This window comes from Camelina sativa, chromosome 15 (genome assembly GCF_030686135.1).
Source record: "Camelina sativa cultivar CO46 ecotype springtype chromosome 15, ASM3068613v1".
In the NCBI taxonomy this organism is placed as follows: Eukaryota; Viridiplantae; Streptophyta; class Magnoliopsida; order Brassicales; family Brassicaceae; genus Camelina; species Camelina sativa.
In genome coordinates, this window is record NC_141894.1 from 24879254 (window position 1) to 24893311 (window position 14058).

The window sequence follows — 14058 nt, forward strand, 5'->3', positions numbered from 1 at the left end:
AACATAACGATTTGAGAGTGTGATGGGTAAGAAATAGTTCAGTCAATTTATAGAAGAGGTGAGAGGTTTAATTCTTTAGATAATTTATGCATGTGGTGGTAAATGACTAAATGCTTTTTCTTTTTTTTTTTTGAAACAAGTGTCCGTTGTTGGAACTAGTTTTTAGTTTTTCCCAAGTGATATGATAGTGGAATGTGACCGGTTAAATTTTAATTGGTCATGGTCATTGAATTTGATTGTTTTCCAATGACAGTCAAAGGAAACCGTGAATTTTCCTAATTGTACTAGCTTTCGGGAATTTTGGATTTGAAATTGGGAAATGGGAAGCAAGACACGCATTAACCTAAGTATTTCACAAATCCCTAAAGTGAACTTTTTTGATGTGTCTAAAACAACTCAAGCAACGTAAACATAGATAATTTCTCACTTGAGATTTTATTTCATGAATTATGCAAATAGGAAGTTTTATTTTGTTATTTTTCCCATGATAATTAGTTGACTACTAGTTTATCATAGCGACTGGAAAAAAGAAGAAAGGACTATGCATAGGAAAATAATAGAAAAGCATTGAGAAAAAGAAAAAAAGAAAAAAAACAAAGGGTTCAATGAAATTGAATTGAGATCCAAAGGGAAAAGTAATTTGTTGGAGTTGGCTTTAGTTGTGGCTTTTGCGAAGTAGGCATTGCAAGAGATACCGAAGTTGGAATATCCTTCCACTGTTGTGTCACTGTCTTGATCTGAGTGAAAAAGTCCACTCCTGCTTTGCCTGCAACAATATTCCAAACTCGAGTATATAAGCCAAGAGAAAGAGAATTGAAATATTTTCTGAAGTTGTTGTTCTATTCATTCACATAGCTTTGCTATTTATACATACCGAGTTTATGATAGAGTCATATCTAAGTAAATATATTCTATACATATTCGAGTCTATCGTAATACCCCCGTCACGTTGGTGGTACGTAATGTCGAACGCCAAACGTGGACATCAGTCTTGCAAAGGTAAGTTCGGGCAATGCTTTGGTCAAGATCTCGGCCACCAGCTGGTCCTTTGTAGAAATGTGATGAGTTGTAATGAGCTTGGCCTGAACAACATCCTGAACTTGATGGCAGTCAGACTCAATGTGTTTGGTACGCTCATGGAAGACAAGATTAGCTGTAATGTAGATAACAGCTTGACTGTCACAATGAAGATCGATAGGGTGAGAATGAACAACACCCAACGTGCGCATAAGAGCCCTCAGCCATTTGATTTCCTTTAGAGTATAGGCCATGGCGCGGTATTCTGCTTCCGCAGAGGAAGAGGAGACCGTTTTCTGTTTCTTGGTTTTCCAAGAGATGGGTGAGTCACCCAAGTAAACGACGTAGGCGGAGAGAGACCGATAAGTTAAAGGACAACCGTTATAGTCGGAGTCACAATATGCACTGAGATGAAGCTCACTGTCAGAACGAAGAAATATACCTTGAGCAGGAGAACCTTTGAGATAGCGAACCAGACACAAGGCTGCTTCCCAATGATCAACGAGAGGGGCTTTCATAAACTGAAAAAGGATATGCACAGCGTAACTCAAGTCTGGTCTGGTGATGGTCAAGTAAATGAACCAGCCCACCAGATGGCGATACCGCTGCGGATTATCAAACAGAGGACTCTTACTCTTAGCAAGCTTGTGATTCAGCTAAATAGGAACCGGAGACGGTTTAGCACCTAAGAGACCAGTTTCAGAGAGAATGTCAAGAGCGTACTTACGTTGGGAGAGACAAAAACCATCCGGAACCCGAGAAACCTCAATACCGAGAAAATACTTAAGTTTACCCAAATCCTTCATATGAAAACGTTTGTTGACCTGAACTTTGAACTCGTTGATCGCTTGAAGATTATTTCCGGCAACAACAAAATCATCCACATACACCAAAACATGAAGGATTAGTGTCCCTCGTCGTAAGGAGAATAAAGAATAATCCTGATAGCTCTGAGTGAAGCCAAGTTCCCGAAGAGCAGTTGACAACTTCAAAAACCAACAGCGCGGAGCTTGTTTAAGGCCGTACAGAGACTTTCGAAGACGACAAACTTTGTTGGGATCCGCAGACTTGAACCCCGGAGGAAGTTTCATATACACCTCCTCATCCAGGTTACCATGTAAGAAGGCGTTGTGGAAGTCCGTTTTATGCACTTCCTAGTCCTTGGCATCCGTGACAGCTAAAAGAGACCGAACCGTGGTCATCTTAGCAACGGGAGCGAATGTTTCTTTAAAATCCGTACCTTCTTTTTGATGGTTCCCAATCACCACCAAACGAGCTTTGTAGCGCTCGAGAGTTCCGTCGGAGTTGAATTTCAACTTCTAGACCCATTTGCTGCTGATAGCTTTCTTCCCGGGAGGGAGATCAGTAACCTCCCATGTCTGATTAGCATCAAGAGCATCAATTTCCTTCTGCATAGCATCGCACCACTCCTTGATGAGAACCGCATCCTTAAAGTGCTTAGGTTCATTGCTGTCGAGAATCGCGGCAAGAAAGGCAATATGGTTTGCTGAAAAACCAGACTCATGTAAGCAATCAGCAATAGGATATAAAACCTTACCGGAGACCGTTGACGAGGATTCTTTGGTGGAGAGATCAGGCGAGAGAACGTGTGAGGGAGAGTGTACATTGCGAGTGACAACGTAATCCTTAAGCAACACAGACGGTTTCTTGGTACAAAGACCCTTGCCGAGAAGTTCAGGAAGACCCGGTGATGATGGTGACTCAACAAGAGGCATATGATCGATCTGTGGTGAATCTGATGACAACGAAGGAGTGGAGTCAATGTCACAAGAAGGAGCCAGAAACGGGGGATGCACTAGTTGTTTAGGTGTCGATGGTGTGGCATCCTCAGCAGCTGGCGGAGGGGCAATAGTAGGTGCGGGTTCAGGAACAATGTTGTTGACAGGAGGAAGAGTAGATAATCAACCTGACGGTACAGGGTCGGGGACGTTGGTAGGTGCATCAAGAAAAAGATCACCAGGGAGAGGACCTGATGGTACGACCGACGGTGTGTAGTTCTCAATCGTAGCAAAAGGAAACACGTCCTCCTGAAAACGCACATCTCTACATGTGAAAAACTGTTCTGTGTCGAGATCATACAGCCGCCAGGCTTTCTTACCAAATGGATAACCGACCATGATACACCTCCGACTGCGAGTTTCGAACTTGTCCTTGTCACGGAAGCGATGGTGAGCATAATATAGACAACCGAATACACGGATCATGGCATACAAAGGTGGCGAACCAAAAAGAATTTCATATGGTGTTTTACCCTTTAAAACTGATGATGGAGTCTGGTTGATAAGATGTGTAGCAGTGAGAATGTTCTCACCCCAAAACGTTGTTGGTAAGTGTGATTGAAAGAGACAAGCACGGGCCACATTAAGAATAAGACTGTGTTTGCGCTCTACCCGGCCGTTCTGCTGTGGAGTATCAACGCAGGAAGTTTGATGTATAATTCCTTGCTGTTAAAAATAGGACGTGAGACACATGAATTCAGTCTCATTATCACTGCGAAATGTCTTGACTTGTTTACCGAACTGCCTTTCAGACATTGCACAAAAAAAATTAATCAAAGCAGGAACATCGGATTTGGCTGTCATCAAATATGTCCAAACCGACCTGGAGTAGTCATCAACAAGTGTAAAGAATTGAAGGAAGAATTAGTGGAAATGTGAGTGCTCCACATGCATTGGACAACTCCACCGCCCAAATCTCTCTATAAATAAGCCTCTCCCTTCTCATTTTCGAACATCACACAAAAGGGGTAAGGAGAGAAAAATTGAGAGAGAAGGTGAGCGAGAGAAGAAAGAAAAAAAATGGGCGAGTTCGCAAGAGAGAAGAAGAGAGGGAGAAGGAGACTTTTTCGAGAGAGATCATCGGTAAAAGAAGGTGGTTTTCGATCGAAGAAGATCGAGATCGAGACGCGTTTTGCGATCGAAGAAGGTCGAGAGGATAAGTGGTTTGCAGTAAAGTGAAGCCGAGAAACGAAGTGGGTTGCGGATCCAGAACGGTCGAAGAAGCGGGGAGCTGTCGACGCGAAGTCTGTCTGATCGGGTGGTGCGGTGAAGTCCGGGAATCATCGACGCGTGAAAAAAGTGAGTCTGTGGTAAGCACGTAGTTGCGGTTTAAAGTTGATGCATGCATGCGTAAATGGGATGATTTGCATGCTAATAAATTGGACTCACTCGATAGTCGGTTAAAGAAGGAATTGGGTGAGATTTTAAGTAAATCAAAATTCTTAAAACGCGGTTTAAGAGTTGCATGCATGATCGAACCGAGAGGGTTCTGCGAGTATAAATTCTTGCTTAAAAGACGGTTTCATGCAAGAATAAATGAGTGAATATTTTGCATTTTATTGCATAATATTGGTTGAGGTTGATTGCATGCGTAAATTGGATTTAAGCGATTTAAATGGTTAAATCGAGTGAGCTTGCATGCGTAATTGGGATGAGAAGGATTTAAACAGTGTAAATCAATTGGATGGCATGCATGATGAAACGTGCTGCAAGAGTTGCTTAAGGTGGATTAATTTGGCTGCGTGCATGAAGTTTAATCATCGGTTACTTGAATTTCTATTCTTGTTACTTGATGATTAAGGTGGATTCTCTTGCTAGAAGTTTCTTTCGTGTTTATGCTTGATTTTCTTGCTTGAGACGTTGTTGGTATTTTAGCGAGTCTCTTGAATTTGTTTCTTGAGTATTAGCTAGAATAAGTGTGTCGATCTTCTGTTCCAACTGAGGTTGTCATGCATGAGTTCCCGACGACCACTCACGCGGGGACACTGTCACGGCTAGCTAGCTACTAGTGTGACCGCTACATGACGATGTAGCATGTTGTGGGCTCATGTTGGTAACCTTTGTGGTCTCGGCATGGAGCAGTGTTGGTGGAACGGAACAGAATTTCGAGGGCCCTTAGGTGAAAAGAGTCTAGATGATTTCAAGCGATCGATGTTGTATTCTAGATGATGTCGATCGGATGTTTGGAGAAGGAGTATAGGGAGTTTCGCGTGTCCCTCATGTATTTGAGATGGCCTTGAGAGGCGTGTATGAGTTAAAGTGTCTGAATTGTACGTTGGGAGTTATTTGGTGTTTATAGCGAGTATAGATCATCGAGATGAGTTGTATGGATCTAATCTCTCTCGCTTGTTTTGGTTTAAATTGCTTCCGCTACTGTTTTCGTTGCGTGGCTTTGATAACTTGTCAAGTTTGTTTACTTGCTTGTTTTCTTGTTGACGGGGTAGTCAGGTTGAGGGGAGGTAGAAACCCGTTTAAGAGAATGGGGTACCCAGACTCACTGAGTAATCTTAGATTACTCATGTTTTTATTGGTTGTGGTCTTGCAGGGAAGCCTAAGTGAGTGTAGAGCCAGAGCAAACGTTAGGGTACCGGATAGGGTTTTCTTGTGTTCTTTGTAAAACCCTATATTTTCTTAAACGAATAAGTGTAAAACTTTCCGACTATCTTTATATATATTACTTTGATAATTTATTTACGATGTAATATTTTGTTAAAGTAATATATATTCGGTTTTCAGGAAAGCATGACAAGTTGCAAATGATACTCGGCCTAGTCCGGGCTAACACAACGCACCAGGCCGCGAGGATTGCAAAGCCTAAGTAACCTCGGTTGTGGGTGGAGTTGTGCCTGGGAGGACCGGTCGGGAAGTCTGCAGCTTCCGTCCCTCGACCGGATCACCTTGGTGCAATTCTGCAAGTGGCGTCCTGTGGCTGTCTGATGGCCTTCGTGGTCCTAGGACGGTTCGGGGGCGTTACAATGGGTGTCCTAATCTACAATGCCACAAGGCCACTGAGGTAGAATCCACGGACGAAACTTTGTTGACACGCGCAGCGGACATACCGGTAAAATAGTACACTCCCTAACGTTCCAACCCTGCTCCAATCAAAGTCCTCGAAAAATGGTCCTGCAAAAAATACAAAGTGTCGGTGAAAATTGCGATAGAGCCAGTTTGTTTAAGCAATTTAGACACAGAGATTAATGTGCAGTCAAAATCCGGAACAAACAACACATCATCAATTAGATAGGCAGAGCTAAGCGGGAGAGAGCCACGCTTAGTAGCTCGAGAGAAAAGACCATCAGGAAACGTCACAGAGGACGAACGAATGTCAATGACATTAACCAAGAGAGAACAGTCTCCAGTCATGTGATGCGAAGCACCTGTATCAATTATGACATCAGTAAGATTGGTTTTACCCGACAATTTTTCTGAAGTGGTTGACGGACGTTGGCTTTGAAGCAAGCTGATTAGGTGAGCAATCTGGTATGTGCCGCTGTCGGATGTCGTTGCAACACGAGCGTTGCTAACCTGTCCTCTTCCACGACCTCTGGATGAACGGCCACCACGCTGAGTAGAACGGAAATCAATGTTCCCACGAACAGAGACATCATGAGTGTCGGAAGTGGAGGGACGAGTACCACCTTTTTGTTCAAAGTACCAATCTGGAAAACCATGGAGTTGGAAGCATTCAGAGACATCATGGCCTTGACGACGACAGTGGGTGCATGAAAGTGTGGAGCGATCACGAGTCCGAGAGCCAGAGACAGCGGCCACCTGGGAAGTAACCTCCGCTTGAACAGAGAAACCGATGCCCTCTGTTTTGTTCACTTCACGCAGAGTTGCAGCATTGATGTTTTGTTCCTCGCGAACAACACGAGAGTACGGTTGATTCAGAGACGGAAGAGGGTCTTGATTAGTGATAACAGAACGAATGTTGGTGAAGCGAGGAAGATCAAGGCCAAAAAGGAATTGATGAACTTTGTCGTCTTCACGATCCTTGGCGATATCAGGGGCTGCTGCGCAACAACAGACACGACTAGTGTTGTAGTTCTAGAGTTCTTCCCAAAGCTTCGAGAGACATCCGTAGTAAGCAAGAACCGATTGACCATTCTGTCTGCAAGCCGAGATTTCATCCTTCAGGACTTGCTTTCTCACACCATTCCCGTCAGAAAAACGATCATGGAGAGAAGTCCACAACATCAAAGAATTGGAGACAAACGACACAGTGGATCGGAGCTTTGGATCAATAGAGGCCGTATCCAGCCAACAATCATTGAGTTTGCAGCAAGCCACATACCCAACTCAGGTTCAGCAGCTGGTTTAGGAATTGTCCCATCGATGAAACCTATCTTCTGTTTTGCTTGAAGCGAGTTCTTCAACTCAGTTGACCATTCGGGATAATTGTCTTCTGTGAGGATGACAGAAGAGATCAAGGCACTTGGGTTATCAGATAATTTGAATCACATATCATCAAATTTAGTCTATGACAATCATATTGTATAATCCAATTGAACAAAGAGGTGGTTGACATTAGTTCATGATCCTTATGATGGTTCATAAAGCATTGTACATGATCTCAAGCTAATTACACTTTTCGAGAATAAAATATGTGAAATTTTCAAGAACAAAAAATACGAAAATATACAAGCAAATCTACATGCTCTTAACAAAGACTTAAGTTGTTCTATAAATCCAAATGTTGAATCCCAAATCAATCAAATTAGTCCATGATAATCATATTCAAATGTCAATATTATTCCATGTATTTGAAAAATAAAAGAGAGATTTTATGAATAAACTTCTCAATTACTACTTTATTCAAAGCACCAACCTTCCATAAATATTGATTGGTCATTATTACTGGTTACAAAGACTTAAAAACCTTATTTCTTTATATAACCATATTTGATCTTCTAAACCCTTTTTGAACCAGCACGTCCAACAGGACGACGACTCCTCCGAGATGAGTGAGACTCTTGCACATTAATGGTCTTTAAACCGAGCTTCTTACCGTTCATTCCCTTGATGGCATCTTTCATGGATTTCTCATCTTTGAAACTAACAAATCCATATACCTTTCTTATTGTCATGGAGTCAGAATCATAATCATAATCATAATCATAATAATCCTCATCATCTCTTTCGTAAATGACCTGTGAAACAAACAAAGAAAAAAAAAAATATTATAGATAAATCAAGAATTCAATACCAACGCGGGAAAAGTGAAAAAGATTATCGAACTTTAGAATCCATGACGTCGCCAAACTGAGAAAATGCATTCTCAAGATCTTTTTCATCTGTGTCCGACTCAAGGTTGCCAACATAGCACGTGAACTTGACATCTGTCGGCGACGCCATAGCTAAAAGAAAGATGAAATACAAATGTTGGTGGTTTCTAAGTAAAGAACATAACGATTTGTGCGTGATGGGGTGAGAAACAGTTCAGTCAATTTATAGAAAATGTGAGAAGCTTTCAAGTCTTTAGCTAACTTATGCATGTGGTAAATGCTACTTGTAAACTTTTTTTTGAAACAAGTGTCGTTGTTGGAACTAGTTTCTACTAAATGATGATGATTGGGAAGGTAAGAGGTTCATGTGTATTTGATTGTTTTTTTCGATGAAAGCTCGAAATTCTCCCAATACTAGATTAAATCGTTTTTTGGGATATTTGAATATGGAATTGTGAAGGAAGAAACATATTAACGTCTAGTATAGTAGTATTAAGTAGTATTTTACAAATCCTAGACTTTTTTTTATGTGCCTAAAACAACTCGAGCAACGTCAACATAGAGAATTTCTCACTTGAGATTTTATTTCATGAATTATGCAAATATAAAGTTTTATTTTGCTATTTTCCCCCATGATAATTTAGCTGACTACCAGTTTATCATAGTGACAAAAAAAAAAGAAAAAAAAAAATAAGAACAAATATAGGGTTCAAATGAAATTGGCTGTAGTTATGGCTTTTGGGAAGTCGGCGTTGCAAGAGATACTGAAGTTGGAATATCCTTCCACTGTTGTGTCACTGTCTTGATCTGAGTGAAAAAGTCCACTCCTGCTTTGCCTGCAACAATATTCCAAACTCGAGTATATGATAACGTAAAACAGAGATTTGATTCAAATAGCTTCAAATTAACAAGTAACCGATAAGCATGAAACAACGTTCACAAGAAACGCAGAATCACCATCTCATCTGCAAGAGTCTCCAAGGGAGATCCAACAAACGATGAGGAAGATAAAACCTAGAAGATTCTAGAAAGCTAACAAGTTCAGATAATTTTGCATAATAGAAATGATGAGCTATAAGTGCTCTTTATACTAAGTTACTAACAGAGTTAACTGATATATTTTGTTAGCCGTCATGTCACCGTTACGTTGATATTCTTGGCATACTTCCTCCTCCGCTAACAGCTCACAATCCAGCTCATCTCGCACGTGACACTTCTCTTCTTATCTTGACTTGCCTTGACTTCACATGTGCGGTTGCCAGCTCCTCATTTGCTACATCAAATCTCCCCTCTTCGAAGAACCTTGACCACAAGGTTCAGATGTAGAACTGTCCATGGAGCTTTACCTACAGCTAACAACTCCATTGTAGTGAAACTGAACCTCCAGGATCCCAACTTGACTGCCAAAATTATGTGAAGATGTAGCCTTGCAACGACGCCACACATAATGACTTGCACTCCCAAAGTGCATATGAGTATTCAAAACCACGGTCATTTGTTGCAGCTCCACTCTGCATTTACCTGCCACCTTAACTAATAGCTTCTGCACAAGATATTTTGTAGGTGATATTGCAACACTCTCCAAATTGAAGACTAACTCTGAAATTATATGTAAAAGCTTGAATCTCCACTTGTGCTTAATTTGATCAGTCACTTCACCATGTATAAACTGTTGCAGATCTTGTAAAGTTTGTCTAAACCACATTCTGCATCTTCTTTGCATGAAGGCATCCTCTGAAATACTCTGCAATGTTGCAGCCAACCAGCTAAAAGTTACAGCAGATAGCTCATCTCCTTGAATAGTGGTAATAGCAATGCCAGAAACAGAGTGTGATTCAATAGAATCAGACTGTAACTTCTCCAAGACATGCCTCTGATTTTTGTATTTAAACATCCAAGATTTTGAGCCCTTTCGCTTTTTCCCATTGTGCTGCAACCTATCCACTCCTTGCAAGACCTTGAAAACGTCACCAGTAGATTCAGGTTGCTGCAGTGATTTCTTCACTCCAACAAAGGCTTCTTGCTTAAGCGATTGATAATCACTCTCATTCTTAGAAGTATTTCCTTCTCTGACAACAGTTTTATTGACCTTTGTATCATAAACAGCTACTGTTGTTAGAAGCTCATTATCTCCCACTTGTTGCTTATGATCTTTGCTTATCATATCTGTATGACTGAAGCTACCTTTATTCTCTGCAACTGAAATTGCTTGTTTCACCACAACAAAAATCTCTTGTTGAATCAATTGCTTCTCGTTTGAGGAGTTTTTATCCTTATATAAGACTGCCTTACGAGGATGCTCACAACTCAATTCTTGTTGATGCAACAAGCTGTCCACTTCAAAAGAAGACTCAGGCTGAACTTTTTTAAGAAAAATTTCATTAACCTTTGTATCCAAACCAGCTGCAGGCGTTAGAGAATCATTATCTCTCAGTTTCTTCTTATGATCTTCACCAATTCTATCCACCTCTTTTTGCTCTCCTGCCTCTATCACAAACTGCTGAATGTTCCTATGACTGAGAGACAATGTCGAAGTGTACCATCCTTTCTGAATTATCTGTGTTGGATATGCCGTTTCATATAAACGACCCACTAACAAGCATTGCTGAATTGATTTTGGTTGACACAGCTTAATATGTGTTTGTGTAGCTAACCTCAATTCCGCTAAATTCACACTAACCATATACTCCTCCGAGAGATTGACTCTAGCTCTTATCCACTCAAACTTCTCATGATATTTCTCAATTCTTTCGGTTTCCTGCGACTTTTTCAACTCAACAACTGGATCAACCTTCAGCTCCTGACTTTCATCACTTCCATATTCTTTGTCACGTTTACTAACTCTCAACTTGGCCCCGTACGTTTTGTTTTCCAAGTAAGTAGCAAATAGATCATAACCAAGCCCCTGTTCACTCTTTTGTTTCCTGAATTTGAACATCCAAGTCTTAATCCTTTTCATTTTTGTCTTTATTCTAAGGTTCTTAACACTCAGCTTCTCTTTATGATGAGACAATTTGCAGAACATTTGGTGTGCAGTGATATATTTTGCCATACTTAACACTTTCTGAACCCTCTCAACATCACTTGCAACCTCAAATGACATATTACTGTTCTTTTGAACCCCTTCTAGCTCCAGATTCTCGTTCTTCACCACATCTAACTTTTCTAATTCTAAATTTATTTTCCCAAGTTCAACACTCCTTGAAAGCTCAGTAATAGTAATAGGTACCTGAAATTGTGGAGTTGGTTCTTCTTCCACAATTGATTTCTCTTCTGGAGCTTCATAGGCCTCATTGATCGTACAATACTCAGTGAATTCACGAAGTTCTTCATTAGAGAGCTGATTTTCATCACCATCAATCATGAGAATTCCGAATTTCTTGTGTTTAAAGTGGTGATGGGGAGTTTCTGGCTCTGCGCAGAACACACACAACCCCTTCGACCATCTCTCTTCAATTTCTTCCAACGATATGCTCCGACGGATCTTCATCTTGCGATTTGAAAACGAAACTTTGATCTCTGCCATTGAATCCGAGGAAACGATTGGCTCAGATCTCTCGTTGTTGGTGTCAGGAATTACGAACGGAGGTGGAGATCTTAGCTGTGAGTATCGTGCGTAGTTGTAAGCTTCCATCGACTGCTTTGTTTCACGATCAACCGCCTCCCTCAACAAAGCATATTCTCTCTTCCACGCCATTGTTTCCGAGGACACGACTAGCTCTGATACCATTGATAACGTAAAACAGAGATTTGATTCAAATAGCTTCAAATTAACAAGTAACCGATAAGCATGAAACAACGTTCACAAGAAACGCAGAATTAGGAATGTTAAAATGGGTAAACCCACCCCATTTAAACCCATCTCATTTAGTCTCACCCCATTTAACTATAAACCCATTTAAACCCATATATATTTGAAACCCAATTAACCATACCCAATTAAACATACATATTCCCATTTAACCTATTGAACCATTTAAGTATTTAATTTTGGTGATAATATATTATTATGTAATTTTGTGCCTTTGTAATTTTGGCAGGAAAAAATGTTTTTGTGAGAGTATTTTTAATTATAAAAAAAAACATTTTTTGGGAAAAAACATTTTGATAATAAAAAAAAAAAAACAATTTTGTTTTTAGACAGGAAAACATGTTTTGCGGTTTTGGCGGGAAAACACGGTTTTGGCGTGAAAAAAACATTTTTGCTATTTTGGCGGGAAAACACATTTTTGCGGTTTTAGCGGGAAAACACGTTTTTGCGGTTTTGGCGGGAAAACACATTTTTAGCAGGAAACACGTTTTTAGCGGGAAAACACGTTTTTGCGGTTTTGGCGGGATAATACGTTTTTGGCGGCAAAACACGTTTTTCGGTTCTGGCGGGATTACACATTTTTGCGGTTTTGGCGGGAAAACACGTTTTTGCGGTTTTGGCGGGAAAACACATTTTTGCGGTTTTAGCGGGAAAACACGTTTTTGCGGTTTTGGCGGGAAAACATATTTTTGCGGTTTTGGCGGAAAAATAGTTTTTGCGGTTTTAGCGGGAAAACACGGTTTTGCGGTTTTAGCGGGAAAACACGGTTTTGCGGTTTTGGCGGGATAATACGTTTTTGGCGGCAAAACACGTTTTTTCGGTTCTGGCAGGAAAACACATTTTTGTGGTTTTGGCGGGAAAACACATTTTTGCGGTTTTAGCGGGAAAACACGTTTTTGCGGTTTTGGCGGGAAAACATATTTTTGCGGTTTTGGCGGGAAAATAGTTTTTGCGGTTTTAGCGGGAAAACACGGTTTTGCGGTTTTAGCGGGAAATTTTTTTTGCGGTTTTGGTAGGAAAACACATTTTTATGAATTTGGCGGGAAAACACAGTTTCGAAAAAAATATAATTTTCTGTTTTTGGTAAGAAAATGTGATTTTACAATTTTAACAAAAAAAATATAATATTTATATGATAAATATTTAATAAAAATATCAACATAAATGGGTCTAAATGGATATCCATTTATTTATGATAAAACCCATATAACTAATGGGACTAAATGGGGAAAACCATTTAACCCCATTTAATTTTTCTCCATAAATGGGTATAAATGGGGTCATTTTAGTTCAACATACCCATTTATTGAATGGTTTGTCTGACCCATATTAACATCCCTACGCAGAATCACCATCTCATCTGCAAGAGTCTCCAATGGAAATCCAACAAACGATGAGGAAGATAAAACCTAGAAGATTCTAGAAAGCTAACAAGTTCAGATAATTTTGCATAATAGAAATGATGAGCTATAAGTGCTCTTTATACTAAGTTACTAACAGAGTTAACTGATATATTTTGTTAGCCGTCATGTCACCGTTACGTTGATATTCTTGGCATACTTCCTCCTCCGCTAACAGCTCACAATCCAGCTCATCTCGCACGTGACACTTCTCTTCTTATCTTGACTTGCCTTGACTTCACATGTGCGGTTGCCAGCTCCTCATTTGCTACATCAGTATATAAGCCAAGAGAAAGAGTATACATCTTCTTCTGTTTAGTTAATTGTGATAATCTTCTTACCATAGAAGTTAAGATCTCCTGCAAAAGAGGCCTTGTTCCCAGTGAAGGAGAAAAACGGTAATGGAACCGGGATTGGAACATTAATACCGATCTGGTAAGACATTAATAACAACAAAAGAAGAGATCAACCATGTAATAAATTGCATACAACAAGTGTTGTAGTATTTTTATAGGGTCTAAAGTTCGCCATACCTGTCCTGCTTCAATTTCCATCTGAAACTTTCTTGCTGCTGCCCCCGACGAAGTAAAAACCGCAGCACCGTTCCCATACCTGTTGAAAGCGTAAATACCAAATTGTTGAAAAAACATGCGAAGAATAATATTAGCGTAAATACCAAATTGTTGAAACATGCGAGGAATATAAAAAAAGGGTGCTTACTTGTTTTTATTTATTATGAATATGGCCTCATCAAAGCTGCTTGCCTGTAAATGAATATGTCACAAAGGTATCAGAGGGCATCAAAT

The 14058-nt window shown here is 40.2% G+C and overlaps 2 protein-coding genes, 1 long non-coding RNA gene and 1 pseudogene across 3 annotated transcripts; all 4 read right to left on the reverse strand.

Moving 5' to 3' along the window:
* Nucleotides 1-2336: 2336 nt before the first annotated feature.
* On the reverse strand, nt 2337-7087 carry LOC104748665 (uncharacterized; annotated as a pseudogene).
* A 511-nt stretch (nt 7088-7598) lies between these two features.
* Nucleotides 7599-8238, reverse strand: LOC104747300 (glycine-rich RNA-binding protein GRP2A-like). The gene is made up of 2 exons (XM_010468915.3): nt 8055-8238; nt 7599-7966 (listed from the first exon to the last, which is right to left on the reverse strand). Exons 1-2 carry the CDS (start codon nt 8169-8171, stop codon nt 7727-7729), a joined length of 357 nt encoding a protein of 118 aa, XP_010467217.1. The 5' UTR covers nt 8172-8238; the 3' UTR covers nt 7599-7726.
* A 267-nt stretch (nt 8239-8505) lies between these two features.
* On the reverse strand, nt 8506-14050 carry LOC104747301 (uncharacterized). The gene is made up of 4 exons (XR_761125.3): nt 13973-14050; nt 13786-13864; nt 13594-13684; nt 8506-8877 (listed from the first exon to the last, which is right to left on the reverse strand). It is a non-coding gene; the product is annotated as an uncharacterized LOC104747301 (long non-coding RNA).
* LOC147927068 (uncharacterized) lies at nt 8925-11868 on the reverse strand. Its single transcript, XM_087488100.1, has 2 exons — nt 9640-11868; nt 8925-9552 (listed from the first exon to the last, which is right to left on the reverse strand). The coding sequence occupies exons 1-2, from the start codon at nt 11769-11771 to the stop codon at nt 9384-9386; spliced, it is 2301 nt and encodes a 766-aa protein (XP_087344226.1). The 5' UTR covers nt 11772-11868; the 3' UTR covers nt 8925-9383.
* Nucleotides 14051-14058: the final 8 nt, after the last annotated feature.